General features: G+C 25.5%; 8 protein-coding genes across 8 annotated transcripts in view, besides 18 other annotated features; 3 read left to right on the top strand and 5 right to left on the bottom strand.

The window, feature by feature from the left end:
- Positions 1–2,014: a repeat region.
- Positions 2,015–2,188: 174 nt separating this feature from the next.
- Positions 2,189–2,227: a sequence feature (AT_rich).
- A 7-nt stretch (positions 2,228–2,234) lies between these two features.
- Positions 2,235–4,178, top strand: EDI_348260 (uncharacterized protein; the record flags this gene model as incomplete). Its single annotated transcript, XM_001733929.1, has 2 exons — positions 2,235–3,930; positions 4,000–4,178. 2 exons carry the CDS (start codon positions 2,235–2,237, stop codon positions 4,176–4,178), a joined length of 1,875 nt encoding a protein of 624 aa, XP_001733981.1.
- Positions 4,179–4,310: 132 nt separating this feature from the next.
- Positions 4,311–4,349: a sequence feature (AT_rich).
- A 9-nt stretch (positions 4,350–4,358) lies between these two features.
- Positions 4,359–4,379: a sequence feature (AT_rich).
- Positions 4,380–4,442: 63 nt separating this feature from the next.
- Positions 4,443–4,471: a sequence feature (AT_rich).
- Positions 4,472–4,550: 79 nt separating this feature from the next.
- Positions 4,551–4,616: a microsatellite.
- Positions 4,617–4,689: 73 nt separating this feature from the next.
- Positions 4,690–6,039, top strand: EDI_348270 (uncharacterized protein; the record flags this gene model as incomplete). Its single annotated transcript, XM_001733930.1, has 1 exon — positions 4,690–6,039. One exon carries the CDS (start codon positions 4,690–4,692, stop codon positions 6,037–6,039), a length of 1,350 nt encoding a protein of 449 aa, XP_001733982.1.
- Positions 6,037–6,088: a sequence feature (AT_rich).
- Positions 6,089–6,142: 54 nt separating this feature from the next.
- Positions 6,143–6,163: a sequence feature (AT_rich).
- A 29-nt stretch (positions 6,164–6,192) lies between these two features.
- Positions 6,193–6,262: a microsatellite.
- A 139-nt stretch (positions 6,263–6,401) lies between these two features.
- EDI_348280 (uncharacterized protein) lies at positions 6,402–7,961 on the bottom strand (the record flags this gene model as incomplete). The annotated part of the gene is made up of 1 exon (XM_001733931.1): positions 6,402–7,961. The coding sequence occupies one exon, from the start codon at positions 7,959–7,961 to the stop codon at positions 6,402–6,404; it is 1,560 nt and encodes a 519-aa protein (XP_001733983.1).
- A 23-nt stretch (positions 7,962–7,984) lies between these two features.
- Positions 7,985–8,100: a microsatellite.
- Positions 8,101–8,158: 58 nt separating this feature from the next.
- Positions 8,159–8,737, bottom strand: EDI_348290 (GTP-binding protein YPT7, putative; the record flags this gene model as incomplete). The annotated part of the gene is made up of 1 exon (XM_001733932.1): positions 8,159–8,737. One exon carries the CDS (start codon positions 8,735–8,737, stop codon positions 8,159–8,161), a length of 579 nt encoding a protein of 192 aa, XP_001733984.1.
- Positions 8,738–8,778: 41 nt separating this feature from the next.
- Positions 8,779–8,863: a sequence feature (AT_rich).
- A 14-nt stretch (positions 8,864–8,877) lies between these two features.
- EDI_348300 (60S ribosomal protein L7, putative) lies at positions 8,878–9,570 on the bottom strand (the record flags this gene model as incomplete). The annotated part of the gene is made up of 1 exon (XM_001733933.1): positions 8,878–9,570. The coding sequence occupies one exon, from the start codon at positions 9,568–9,570 to the stop codon at positions 8,878–8,880; it is 693 nt and encodes a 230-aa protein (XP_001733985.1).
- A 48-nt stretch (positions 9,571–9,618) lies between these two features.
- Positions 9,619–9,717: a sequence feature (AT_rich).
- A 3-nt stretch (positions 9,718–9,720) lies between these two features.
- Positions 9,721–11,682, bottom strand: EDI_348310 (uncharacterized protein; the record flags this gene model as incomplete). Its single annotated transcript, XM_001733934.1, has 1 exon — positions 9,721–11,682. One exon carries the CDS (start codon positions 11,680–11,682, stop codon positions 9,721–9,723), a length of 1,962 nt encoding a protein of 653 aa, XP_001733986.1.
- Positions 10,207–10,229: a sequence feature (AT_rich).
- Positions 11,229–11,278: a sequence feature (AT_rich).
- Positions 11,562–11,617: a sequence feature (AT_rich).
- A 32-nt stretch (positions 11,683–11,714) lies between the features above and the next one.
- Positions 11,715–11,831: a microsatellite.
- Positions 11,832–11,877: 46 nt separating this feature from the next.
- Positions 11,878–13,759, top strand: EDI_348320 (uncharacterized protein; the record flags this gene model as incomplete). Its single annotated transcript, XM_001733935.1, has 3 exons — positions 11,878–11,942; positions 12,006–12,171; positions 12,224–13,759. 3 exons carry the CDS (start codon positions 11,878–11,880, stop codon positions 13,757–13,759), a joined length of 1,767 nt encoding a protein of 588 aa, XP_001733987.1.
- Positions 13,315–13,336: a sequence feature (AT_rich).
- Positions 13,747–13,810: a sequence feature (AT_rich).
- Positions 13,811–13,995: 185 nt separating this feature from the next.
- Positions 13,996–14,028, bottom strand: part of EDI_348330 (uncharacterized protein) — a gene marked incomplete at both ends in the record, with an annotated part of 750 nt that continues 717 nt past the window's right edge. The window contains one exon of the mRNA XM_001733179.1: positions 13,996–14,028. This exon is cut by the window's right edge and continues 717 nt beyond it. Within this exon, the coding sequence (XP_001733231.1) occupies positions 13,996–14,028 (33 nt within the window).

The following is a 14,028-nucleotide window of genomic DNA, read 5'->3' on the forward strand; positions in this document are numbered from 1 at the left end:
TATTCTTTTCCAATTATTCTTTCTTACTTCTATTTCTATTCTTTTCATTCTTTGGAGGTATTGTAATAATTTATTTGATCATTTGTTTTTATTTTAATATGATATATATCATATTTTTTAATATGTAAGATTCTTTTTAATTTCATATATTGATTATTATGGAGCAAGTCTCTTAATCTACATATTTTGATTGTAATATTCTTTCTATACTTCTCCTTCCACTTCTTTCTTGATTTTTATTAATAATGATGTTAATAGTTGAGGTTATAGTTTTAATATAATGGTAGTAATCATCTAATGTATTGATTACTATTTCATTTGTATTAATGATATTAATTATTTGATGTATTTTGTTTTTATTGTAATAATAATTAATAAATTGTACTTCTTCTTGTTCTTTTATATCTTCTTCTTTATTTATTCTTATTACCTCCTCTTCTTATATTTCTTCTTTCTTATTTATTCCGGCTATTAATTCTTTTAATTCAATATCTTTCAATTTGTGTGTTATTAATTCTTCTTCCATTCTTCTATTGACTTCAATTTTAATTTCATTCTTTATTTTATATGTTTTCTTTATTATTTCTTTATATTCATTAATATCTTCTATTTTAATATCAATTTCATGTATTAATCTTTTTATTTCTTCTTCTTTAATTTGACCTCTTAATTTTATTTCTAATAATTTTAGTGTAAAACATTTATAGAGTGTTAGAATTTATTCTTCTCTATTTGTTTGCTTCAATTATTTTTTGAATGTCATGATCAGATGTGGTGATCTTCTTATGCTGATTTCACATCTCTTCGATTGAATTCTGCGTTAACTTTCTTTTTTTTTTGGAAGATCATCTTCATTTGATGATATTTCATCAGTTACTACCACATTGGGGTGAGGTCATTCACAATTTGTGTTTCAGATGAATCAGATATAATGTGATTTATCTCATCTTTCTTCTTTTCTTCTTGTGTAATTTTATTTTATAATTTAAATAATTTATCTTTCAAGAAGTATACTTGTTGTGATAAATTGTTTACCTCAGACCTTTTCCTTTCTGATTCAGCATTGAATTCAAATAATTTTCTATCAATTTCTTGTTTTGAGTGTTTATCTCCTTCTCATGATTCTTCTTTAATGACATAATGTCATTTGATAATTTATTAATGTTCTGGTTCTTCTTTTGTATTTCTTTTTTCATTTCTTCTTTCTCTTTAATAGCCTCCTCTATCCTTTTCTTTAATTCTTCTATTCTTTTATCCTTTTCATTCTTCTTTTCTTCTTCTTCTTTTAATTTCATCTTTTCTTTTTCATTAAACATTTTCTTCTCCTCAGCAAATTCATTTTTATTATCATTTTCATCATTGTATATTTCTTATTTAAATATTTATCATTTATTTCATTTTGATTTAGTTGTTTATCATCATCTTCAAGTGTCATACTGATTGTTTCTCCATTCTATTCATTTTTGTTTTTTCTCTTAAAAGTAAATACCATCTTCTCATTATTGTTGATTGTATTCTTTAATCTTAGTGTTCTTAATTTCTTCTATTTCTTGTGGTGTAAGTATTTTAAATTCTTCTTCAAATAGTCTTTTCCAATATTCTTGGTTTTGTATTTCTTTCATTTCTTTTCTTTTATTTCTTATTTGTTGTTGTTTTTTATTATGGTATTGTTTATATCTATGTTGTGTTTTATGATGTGATTTATTTGTATTATAATATTGATTGTTTTTATTTGAATTATTGATAAAATACTTATGATGATGAAAATAAATGAATTAATAAATGAAAAGATTCATACCATTATTATTATAATTATTATGATAATTGTTATGGTGATAGTTATTAATATGGTAATGATTAATGTGATGATTAATGTATTTCTGTCCATACAGATAATACGTGGTTTCACTCATTCTTCTATCATTTATATTTCATGGATGATATGGATTTCTCCTTCTTTTGTTATTGATTGTTTTATAATTTTTGTGGTGTTTCCTGTAATGCTTCGGCATCTTTTTTTTATTTTTTTTGAACATTCAAATAAGAAAGAGTAAATTTCCCCCAAATTATCAAAAATAGTGTAGTTTACATAATTTATTCCCATCAATTTTGAAATAATTACCTAAGTTAATACTTACTTTTTTATTCTAAAAATTACGAATTAAAAAAAAATAACAAAGAAAACTCCAAAAAAAAAAAAATAATTTTTAGTTCAATTATTTTAAAAGTTCTTCATGTCTTCCGAAGAATACTCATATGATGAACAATATGAAACTGACACCGAAGATGATCAGGTTCAACTCAAACTTATTAGTAGAACGATAGATGGAAAAAAAGTAAATGAAAGAGTACCACCTGTATTTGTATTTGCACTGAATGCAGGGAGACAAGAAACAATAAGCGAAAGACAGTTACCACCATATATTTCAATACAAGATTCTAAATTAAATTTTAAATCTAAAATAGATGGTTCTACTGCTCTTCATATTGCTGCTGAAACTGGCAAATCAAATTTTGTTAAACAACTTCTTACTGCAGGAATTACAAAAAGTGCCCAAGACATTAATGGAAATAATGCACTAATTAGAGGGGTTATTGCAGGAAGAACTAATGCATGTGTATATTTAGCAAGAAAAATGAATAAAACAGGAATTGATTCACAAAATAAATTAGGAGAATGTGCGATTTATATTGCATGTAGAAGAAATAATTTAAAATTATTAGAAAAACTCATTAAGTATGGAGGAAATGTTAATATACAAAATAATAAAGGAATCACACCATTAATGGTGGCATGTTTTAATATGAATTTAGAAATGATAAATCTATTAATAAAAGCAGGAGCTAATATTGATACAGTTGATTCAGACAAATCAAATTGTTTACATTATATGGCTAAATCAAAAAGTCTTAATAAAATAACTAATTTCGGTGCTTATTTTGATTATTTTAGAAAAAGTGTTGCTGCAGCTGAAGCAGCTGATATTAATGAAAAACAGCCATTATTTTATGCTCTTCAAAGTGAATGTGAACCATTAGTTAATTTTCTTCTTAATGTTACTTCATTAAAAGATGTTAGATTAGTATATAATGAAGAAAATACAATTGCAAAGAAAGAAGTTATTGAAGTTAAATCTAATACTGATGAATTTGGATATGTTAAAGATCAAATTCAAACAGAAGATGAAATTAAAAAAATTACTTCACAAGAAAGAGAAAAAAAATGGGAAATAATGTTAGATGAATGGAATAAAAGTGGAAAGATTCCAAGGGCTTTATTCCATAGAGTATATAAATTTGTTCCACTCAATAAAAGAAAGAAATACTGGGAAATTGAATTAAAAATAAATCAGTCTATTCAAGAATATAATGGTTATTTTGCTCGTATTACTGAATTACCAGAACGTGGTAAAGATGACGAACAAATTCATAAAGACGTTATGAGAGCTCATCAAAATAATGTTCATTTTATGGCTAAATTTAATGATGGGCAAAGAACTTTATTTAGAGTACTAAGAGCATGGTCTATGCAAGATGATTTAGGTTATGTTCAAGGAATGTCAGACCTTTGTGGGTTTTTAATATTAATACTTCAAGAAGAAGAAGAAGTTTATTGGGGATTTAATGCTTTAATGAATAATCCAAAATACAATTTAAGAGAAATGTTTTTACCAGGATTTCCTGGAATTAATAAATGTGCATTTGTTGCAATGAAAGTTATGAAAAAATACCACCCAAAAATATTTTATCATTTAAAATCTAAAGAATATGATTTTGATAATTGGAAAACTTATATGTTAGAATACTTCATGTTATGGTTCTGCAGATGTTTCCATCCAGAATTTGAAGTAAGAATTCTTGATTTAATTTTAATGGAAGGATGGGAAATTGTGTTCTCCATTTTTAGTGCAATTCTTCATTATTCAAAAGGTTTGTTTCAAGTTATCATTTTTCTCTTCTGATTTCATCTTCTTTTATTCCTTTAATTCACTTAATTAGTTGAAATATTAAAAATGAATGAGTATATTTTCATTGATAAAGCCTTGGCTGATCCTATGACTCTTATGGGTAATCAATTTAACCAAGATAAATTTATTAATTTTGTCAAAAAAGCAAGAATCACTCCAAAAGAAATTAAAAAATGGTACAATATTGCTGGAACATTACATAAGAAATAGTTCATCAAATTTTCATTTTCTAAATTGTAGTTTTGAAGTATCTTTTTCTAGTTGGTTCATATTCTTTATCTTTTATTATTATCTTTCTCAATAAAGTTATAATTTTAAGTTTATGGTATTAATGCAATAATCATTTTTAAATAAAATAGAGTTTATAATAAAAAATAAATTGGCTTGAACATTATTTTATTATAATAAAATCTTAAGTATGAAGTGTTTATAATTAAGTGTTATATTAAAAAGAAAAGATAATGGTCTTTATGGAATATTTTTTGTTTTAATAAAAAAATTTAGTTTTAACACCTTTATTCAAACTTTATAAAAAAGTGATAAGAAATGACTTTAAGTGTTGTTATATTTGAAATATTCATTAAACAAAATATATGAATAACAAATTTTAATAATAAAAAAAATGAAAAAAAGAAAGAAAATAATAATTTGTTATACAAAACATAAATTAAAAGAACTTAAAAGAAAAGATGAGTATTAATATTGGGTTAGGTTGAAGAAGATGACTGAAGAAAATGTTTCTATTAGAAATGAATTTTCCATTTTACATAAACGATGGGAAAATGATACTGAAATTGATATGACAAATAATGCAAAAGCTTGGGAAATGAAGAAGAAACATATACTTATTTATACAGATGCAGGGAAGCCAATATTTAGTAGGTATGGAGATGAAATTAAGTTAGCTCCTTTTATGGGTACATTAACTGCTTTATCTTCTGTAGTTGCAGATTTAAGTGATTCTACAGATGATGTTGTTTGTGAAGATGGAAAAATAATTATTTTTCATTCAGTTGGACCTATTGAAATTGTTATTGTAGCAAAAACTGGAGAAACACCCCAACAATTAAAGATTGAAGCAGAAATGATTGGAAGAAAACTTTGTTCAATTGTTCCTTATACTACTATTTTATCATTATTTCAAAAGAAAACTTCATATGATTTTAGAAGACTTATATTAACTGAATATGATCAAATGAAATTTCTTATTCATTCAATGAATGTTTCAACTGCTATTTTGTATAATGCAGTTAGTGTTTTACCATGTACAATGAGAGAACAAATAAATGATATTATTATTAATTTAGTAAATAGTTGTAATGATAAATTAACAAATAGTAATGATTCAATTGTATTCACTTTATTATTTAATGAGTTAAATCTTATTTATATCAATCAAAGATCTGGCTGTACTCTTTCTCCAAAAGATATTCATATTTTAATGACTTTTGTCCAAGGTTTACCAACAATAAATGATAAATGGGTTCCAATTGGATTATATGATTTTAATCAATCAGGACAATTATTTGTTTTCTGTAAATTTTTTACAAGTAAACTATCACTAGTACTTTTAGCAACAAAAAATGAATCATTACCAATAATTAGTGCTTGTGCTGAAACAATTGAAAATGAAATAGCAAATGTCCCATTTATTAACCAATTGATTAATGGTCTTTCAACTGACATTCAATTTGAAGAAAGCTCTTCATTATATCTTCACTATATATTTGTTAAAATTGAAGGTGATAATGCTCAATTACATGAACCTGAATTCCAAGAACCATATAAATCAAGTTATACTGAACAAAAAAGAATTCATAGAATGTTTAGAACTATTTATGATGAAATGAAAAACCAAAATTTAAAAGAATATTGTAGTAAAGGTGGTGTTGATTGTATTTATGCAACACTACGTTCTGATTATTTCTTTTGTGGTACTTTTAATATCCTTTTAGAAAGAGATGAAGTGATTAATCGTGGAAATAAAATTATTAGTTTGGTTCGTTCTAAACTTGATACTTTATTTATAACACCAACTAAGAAAGGAAAATATAAAAGTTTCCTTTGGTAATTATATTTTTTTTTATATTCTTAATGAATTCAAACAAAATTATTAATATCAATCAAGTGGATTAAATACTTTCTTTCTTTGTAAGATAACTTCAGGATGAACCTTAATAAAATTTTTTAAAATACTGCAAATTACAGGATTGTTACTTATTGGTTTTTTTTCTTCTTTCTGTTTCAATTCTTTAATTTCCTTTTTTGTTTTTTTAGTTTTTTTTTCATTGTTTAAGTTATTACCTTCTTTTAATACTTTCTCTTCTGAATTTATCTGAACTTGTGACTCACTCATCTTCTTCTAAATTAATCATTTTAAGATTCTTTTTTTAGGATGTTTATAAAAAGAAAAAAATTTGGAAATAGAAAAAATCAATTTGACAAGAGTGTTCTCAATGCTTCAACACAAGATTTAAATTCTTCAGTATTTTCACATCCAAACCATATTCTCTTTTTAATTTCTGGCACATCAATGTATATTGTTTCTGTAGAATCTTCAGTACCAAAATCTCGAATATCACCTATTAATGTAAATGAATAAAATGATTTATCAATAGATTTACTTACATTTCCCTTCTTTCTAATTACTGGTATATCAGTAACAACAACACCTCTATATAAAATAATTAATGTAAGTTTTTTACGTGAGTTAAGTGATATAGATAACTGATTAATATCAGTTTTATCAAATCTATCTAAAGAGGCAATTCCACAAATTCCATTCTTACCTTCAAATAAAGACATAATAGAAGTAAAACTAAATGGAAATAGAACTTTTAATGCATCAGCAATTCTTTCAATTTTATTAGTATCAGAATACGTATTAATTAATTCTTGAAAAATAGCTAATTGACTGTGAACAACTTCTAATTCTTTAACTTCTTGTGAATCTTTCTTTGTTATTTTAATAAAATCATCTACATAAGCTTGATATGTTCTTACTCTAAAATATGGATAAACAAGCATTTGTAGTATACTCATTTTTTTAGTCATCTTTTGTTGTTTATCAAATTCTTCAATTACTGGAAGGGGATAAAATTCTCTTCCAAGTTCTATTTCATCAGTCATACCAATAGAACATAACTTAGCAATATTCTTTGGAACATGCCGAAGGTAGTATCGATAAAGTACTAAAAAGTGAAGTCCAGAGTTTAATTTTTCTCCAACCTTCTCATCAGTTTTAGCTTCTTGTAATGATGAAATGAATTTTTGGTGGTGTTGAATTAATACAGGAATATGATCAAAAAGTTCTTTCACAACATCGGGACTGAGCATTTGTTTTTTAGTCATAAGTTCACTAAATTCACTTAAACTAGTTAATATTCCAACATAATTACATTCATCTTGAATTAATGATTCTATAAGTGATTTAATAGATTCATTATTTCTTTTTACTTCATCTTCATTCCATGACTTCTTTTCAGTTTCCATTATTTTATTTAATGTTGGTTTATATAATGCTTGTGGGTTAGTTTTAGGAAATTGATTAAGATATAATGAATAAACATCTTTTTTACCTGTACCAATTGTATTAGCATTTAACTTATTAATGAAGTAGGTGTATTGTTCTGTATATAGTAAATATTCTGTTGCTTTTTTTGCTTCATTAAATACATCTTTGGGTGCATTTGAAGTAACTTCAGATAATTTTTTTAAGATTGATTGTTGAATTTGATAAGATAAATTAACTTGTCGTTCTGAGTTTCTATCCAAAAATTGATCTTTAATAAAATTTAATGCCTCTAAACGTACTTTAGGTGTCAACTTATCAAATTGAGATTCATATAATCCAACTGACTCAAGAAAATCTAAATTTTCTTCTGACCTTTCATCTGAAAGATAACACCTCAATAACCGTTTCATAAATGAGTCTTCAAGTACTTCCTGTAACGTTGGCCATCCTTCAAGAATTGCGGTTTCTGTTGCTGCCATTTTTTGTGTAATGATATCCTAGTTTTTCCTTGATTTACATTTTCTTTTTCCTTAATTTTTATTATTTTAGTAATTATTCTTTTACAATTTATCTTTTTACACTCATTTCAAGTTAATTTTTTTAATTTAATAATATTTTTTCATGAATCCTAAAAGAAAAAAAATACTTTAATATAATACTACAAAAAAAATAGTAATTAACAACATTTTTTATCAGATTGTTTTTTAACTTCATCACCAATTCTAACTTCTTGTTCTTCATTCAAAGAAGATTGTTTTTCAAAAGCAAGAGTAGAAATTTTATCAAAAGCTTCTTTAATGCCAGTATTATTTTTAGAAGATACAGGAAAGTATAAATAACCTCTTTGACGTACAAAGTCATTTATTGCTGACTCAGGAACAACAGAAGGTAAATCACTTTTTGCTCCAAGAACAACTACAGGAGTTGATTCTGGTGCACTTGATAATGCAATAGATAACCAACTTTTAATACCTTTAAATGATTGAAAATTACTAACGTCAAATACAAGAATAACACATGAAGCATTTCTGAAATACATAGGAATAATACTTTGAAAACTTTCTTGTCCACAGGTATCCCAAATACGTAATTTATAACTTTCATTATTAGGTAATTTAAATTCACAATCAACAAATGATGCACCAACTGTTGCAGCCTGTTCTTCATTGAAAGTTCCTTTTGTAAATCTTTGAATAATACAAGTTTTGCCTACTCCAGAATCTCCAATAATGACAGTTTTACAAATCTGATTCATCTGGATATTTTAAAGTTCTCTAAGTAGTTCCTAATACAATCTAAAAATAAAAAAAAAGAATTTTTAACAAATTTTTATTAAACCCTTTTTTGTTATTTATATAAAATGAAATAACATAAAAATAATCATAACGAATCAATTTAGATCATCTTTGCAAGGAGCTTGTTAATGAGTAATTCACGATTTCCAAATCCTCCTCCAAGAATGAAATGAATCTTCTTGTTCTTTTCAGCAATTTTAGCACCATTTAATTTGAATGGAGCAAGTTTGTTGTTAACTTCCTTAAAGTGCTTTCCAACAGTGTAAATTTCGTGAATAAGATCATCAGCACAAACGATATCTTTGTCTCCAAGAGTTTTCTTGATCATACAGTTGGAAGTAATTGGCATTCTATTTCCATGAATCTTAAGAGCTCCACGTTTGTAAATGAGTTTTTGGACAGTTTCTAAAGTTGGATATCCATAAGTAACATATGGGTCAACAAGTCTTAACATCTTAATGGTTGAAGCATTTGCCTTAATAAAAACGGCATTGTTAATTTGTCTTAATCTAAGGAGTTTAAGAATTTTCTTGATCTTTGGTGAAACTCCATTAATACCTCTAATTCTAATGGCAACGATTAATTTTGGATCAGCTTCAGCATATAAATCACCGTTAATTTCAGCTTTCTTCTTGGCAAGATAGACAGCTTTCTTAGCAGCTTCAATGTCCTTATGGTTTTGAATAGTTCTTTTGATAACTTCAGCTCTGAATGCTTGGCATCTAGCTTTGCATGGGCAAACAGTTTTTGTGCAAGCTTCTCTTTGAACGGCGGTGGCTACTTTAGCACTCATCTCCAACAACCCCTAAAAACCTCGATTTTTTTTAGTTCTCCGGGTTTGATAAATTATAGTTTTTATTAATTTACTTTTAATTCTTTTATAGTTTTAAGTTTTTTTATTATTTTAAATTAAATATAAATAACAAAAAATAAATAATTTGTGTTATTTAAGAGATGAATATAATTGAAGTGCTGTAATTTTTATATCTCGTGTAGTCACTGGCTCTCCTTTAATATAGCGGTTTATTACTTCTTTACGAGCAAGTGAATAGGCTTTAGAGATTATCATAGAAATATCTGACCCACTTATTTTTTCTGGTAAATAAGATACAAATTGGTCAAGGTTTATATCTTCATGTTGAATCGAATTTAATTGAGCCGATACAACTTCTTTTCGTTCTTCACCAAAAGATAATCCAACCTCAATCGATACATCAAATCTACCAGGAACAAGAAGAGATTTATCTATTTTATCTATTCTGTTTGTAGCCCCAATAACAAGAATTCCACCAATAATACCAACTCCTTGCATTTCAGTTAAAATTTGACTTACAACTCTATCAAAGACACTTCCACCTTTTCTTTTAGAGGCAATTGCATCAATTTCATCAAAGAAGATGATAGATGGACTATTTTCTCTTGCTGTGTGAAATAAATTTTTAATATTTTTTTCTGTTTCTCCAACATATTTGCTAAGTAACTCTGCGCCTCTAACGCTAAAAAATGACATATTGTATTCTGTTGCTACTGCTTTTGCAAGAAGAGTCTTTCCTGTTCCAGGAGGTCCATATAATAAAATTCCATGACTTTCATTTAATGTTAATATTTTTGAAACTTCCTGTTTAATTTGTTTTTTAGCTTCATTACAACCACCAACATCAGACCATCTTACAGTTGGTATTTCTATTGAAGTTGTATGTTGTTGAGATAATTGTTTTGCTATTTTATTAATTTCTTCAATACTTAAAGGAAGTGCATTCCATTTTTTTTGAATAGAAAGAGTATCAGAGAAAGTTAATCCTCTTGGTAAAATAATTGATTCTGGTAAATGGAGATATTGTTGAATGCGACAGAGGTCAGATGTTTGATAATTTTTTAAACGGAGAAATGGAAAAGAATCAGTTGGAGAAGAAATAGAATCTATATTAAATATACAAATCATTTTAAAGAGTGAATGAGGAAGGGTATTAATTTTACTTGCAAGAAATGATTGAATTGATGAGGTGTATTGAAAGATTATATTAAAATTATTGTCTGTAATATTATCGAATAAAATAATAATAGGAAGAGCTTTTATTGATTCTTCTATTAATGCTAATGTATCACATATTGAATAGTCATCTATTCCAATTCTAATAAAATTACATTGAAGAGTTGAAGCAATTTGATGAATTAAAGTTCTTTTACCAATTCCATTTGGTCCTAACACAATACATTCTTTCATTTGATTTAATTGATTTGATTTTAATAAAAGATTTGAAAGAAAAGAATACACTTCTTTACAATTTTGTTCAGATGAAATAAATGTTAAAGGAGATAATTTTGAAGTTAACATTAATGAAGGAGAAGATTCAATATAAAATTTTGTTTTTGATGTAATTTCAAAAAAACAAGAATTTAATTTTTGATTATTAATACTAATAATGGAATAAGAATACCATTTATATTGAGATAATAATAAATTATTTTCATTATCAATTGAATTACTTTTTAATAATAATGTACTTCCAATTTTTACAAAACGATGATTAAATTCTTCCCAATTTTTATTATCATTAAAATATTTGATTTGTTTTTTTAAACTAATAAGAGGATGAGGAGAAGGTTTTACAATAATATTTATTGCTTCTTGAATTGTTTTTATAAAACAAAGTGAAACTTTAACTTTTTTAGGAAATCCTAATGAAATTATCATTTCATCATTTAGTACTATTTCATTTTCATTTAAACTTTTATCAATAATAAAGTAACAAATAAATTCTTCAAGTATTTTGTTTGTTCCACAATAATTTTGAATATTTGAAATTTTAATTTTTGATTTTGATAAAAATAAAAATTTTGAGCTATTAATTTTCACAAAATTGGAAATATTTTTTTCATAACTAACATTTAATACTATTTCCATGAACCAAATAAGAATTTAATATTGAGAGTTTGATTAAACAAGAGAAGAATAATCAATAAATTAAATTAAAAAAAAAATATTAATAAAATATTATTTCAAATAATAATATAATAGTAAAAAAATAATAAAATTAATTAAAATGAATAAAAAGATATTTTTTCAAAAAATTGAGAAAATTAAGTTCTTAATAATTAAATGACCAACACTGAAACTGAATTTAAAGAATTTATTGAATCAATAAAAACTACAGGACCTAAACGGTTTGTTTAAATATGAAATAAATTATTAAAGAAAGAGAATAAGAGACGAACGTAATAATATAGAAAAGCAGCTTATAAGAGTTTAGGAGAATTAACGCCAAAACTATCATTTGAACAATTATTAATACTTGTACCATTATTTCATGACAGTTTAGGAGATTCAGAAAATTCGCAAGTTGTTCATTTAATTCAAAATTTATTACCTGTAATAAGAAAACTTTATGTGTCAGTTTGTTATTTTATTGTATTGATAGTATAACTAATTATTATTTATTTGTTAGGACACTGAAGAATATCGAATTCAAGCAATGCTTCTTGTTGCTCCATTAACTGAACTTGTTGTAAATGGTCCAAAAACAATTAAAAAAGCAACAGTAAAGTGTTTAAAAAGAGTTATTCCAATGTTAAATGAAACAGATTTTAGAGGATATGTATATTCTGTTTCAAAAGCATTATTAATGGATGATAGTGATTGTCAAAATCAAGTATTTGGATTAGTATTAGTTGATGCAATGTTACCACGATTAACTGAAGAAGAAAAAATACAATTATTATTACCAAAATTACCAGACCTTTTAATGTCTAAAGACCTTTCATTACGTAAGAATACAATTAAAACATATTCTTTATTATCAACACAATTACCAGTAGAATATGTTGATGGAATGATTGTTCCTGCAATTGTATGTGGCGCAAATGATAAAGATTTTATAGTAAGAAAAAAAGCATCAGAATGTATTACAACAATAGCAGAAATAGCTGTTGATAGTAAAAGTAATTTGATTCGACCATTTTTTTCATTAGTTCAAGATGCAAATAAACCAAATGCAATTGTTTCTTTAAAACAAATACCAAATTTCCTTCATATTATAGGAAAAGAACTTGCTAATCAATATTCAAAAGAAATATTACCAATTCTTGTTAATTTATCATCTGATACAGTTCGTTTATTTCCTGATGCACCAACATCAGTTGGGAAAAGTTTAATATCAATTATTAATTTTTATATGGAAACTGAATCAGAAATTGTATTTACTATAGTTAAAAATTTAGCTAATTCAGGTGCCGTAGGAGCAAGATATAGTGTTGGAGTTTGTTTTCAGTTATTAATGCCTTACGTAAAAGCAGAAGATACAAGAGCATTCTTTTTAGAATTATATGACTCTTTACTTAAAGATGAAAAAGTAGTCCAATTAGCTGCTATTAGTTCATTAGCAGATGTTATTGGAATTGTTAATCCTGAATATAAAGAACGCTATATGAAATCTTTTATGAGTTTTATGGAAGATCCATTTTGGAGAGTAAGATTACAAATAGCATCAAGTTTTAGTAGAGTTGTTCAATCAGTAGGAGAGTCAGTTGATGTTCAAACATATTTATTTAAATTATTAAATGACCCAATGGCTGCTACACGGTCTAAAGCAGCAGAAGTTACTGCACAAGTATATATGATATCATCTAAAGAATTTAAACAAAAAGTAAGAAATAGTTTTATTGTTTTATCTAAAAGAAACTATCATAGAAGAAAGGTTATTATTGAATTTATTAGTTGGATATTTGGAGAAGTAAAATCTATGGATGAAGGTTTATCAATTTTAGATAATTTCTTTATGCCATTCTTTTTATTATGTGTTGATGATCCAGTTCCTAATGTAAGAATTCATTTATGTCATGCAATTTATTTAATATCATCAAAATATCCTAATTTTATTCAAATAAGTAATGTTCGTGATTGTTGTTATCAGTTAATGGTTGATGATGAACAAGATGTATCTTCTATAGCAAAAGAATTATTTGAAACTCGATTAAAAAATTAATTAACTTCAACATTTTTTTTATTACTCTTTAATTTAAAATTATAATAAAAAGAACCTCCTTTTGAAATAATAAAATGGTCTCTTTTTATTAACTAATCTATTAAATTCATTAATTTTGAAATGAAGACACAAAACTATCAAAAAGTAATGGCCATGCAGAATCTGATGTTGTGTCATAGTTAGAGAAGTCTAAATGAATTGTTGTTATAAAATCATATAAGTTTTGCCATTCATCTCTATTTAATGCTTTTGTGAATCAAGGAGAGAAA

This window comes from Entamoeba dispar, genomic scaffold (assembly GCF_000209125.1).
Source record: "Entamoeba dispar SAW760 scf_1105229457911 genomic scaffold, whole genome shotgun sequence".
NCBI classification, from domain to species: Eukaryota; Evosea; order Mastigamoebida; family Endamoebidae; genus Entamoeba; species Entamoeba dispar.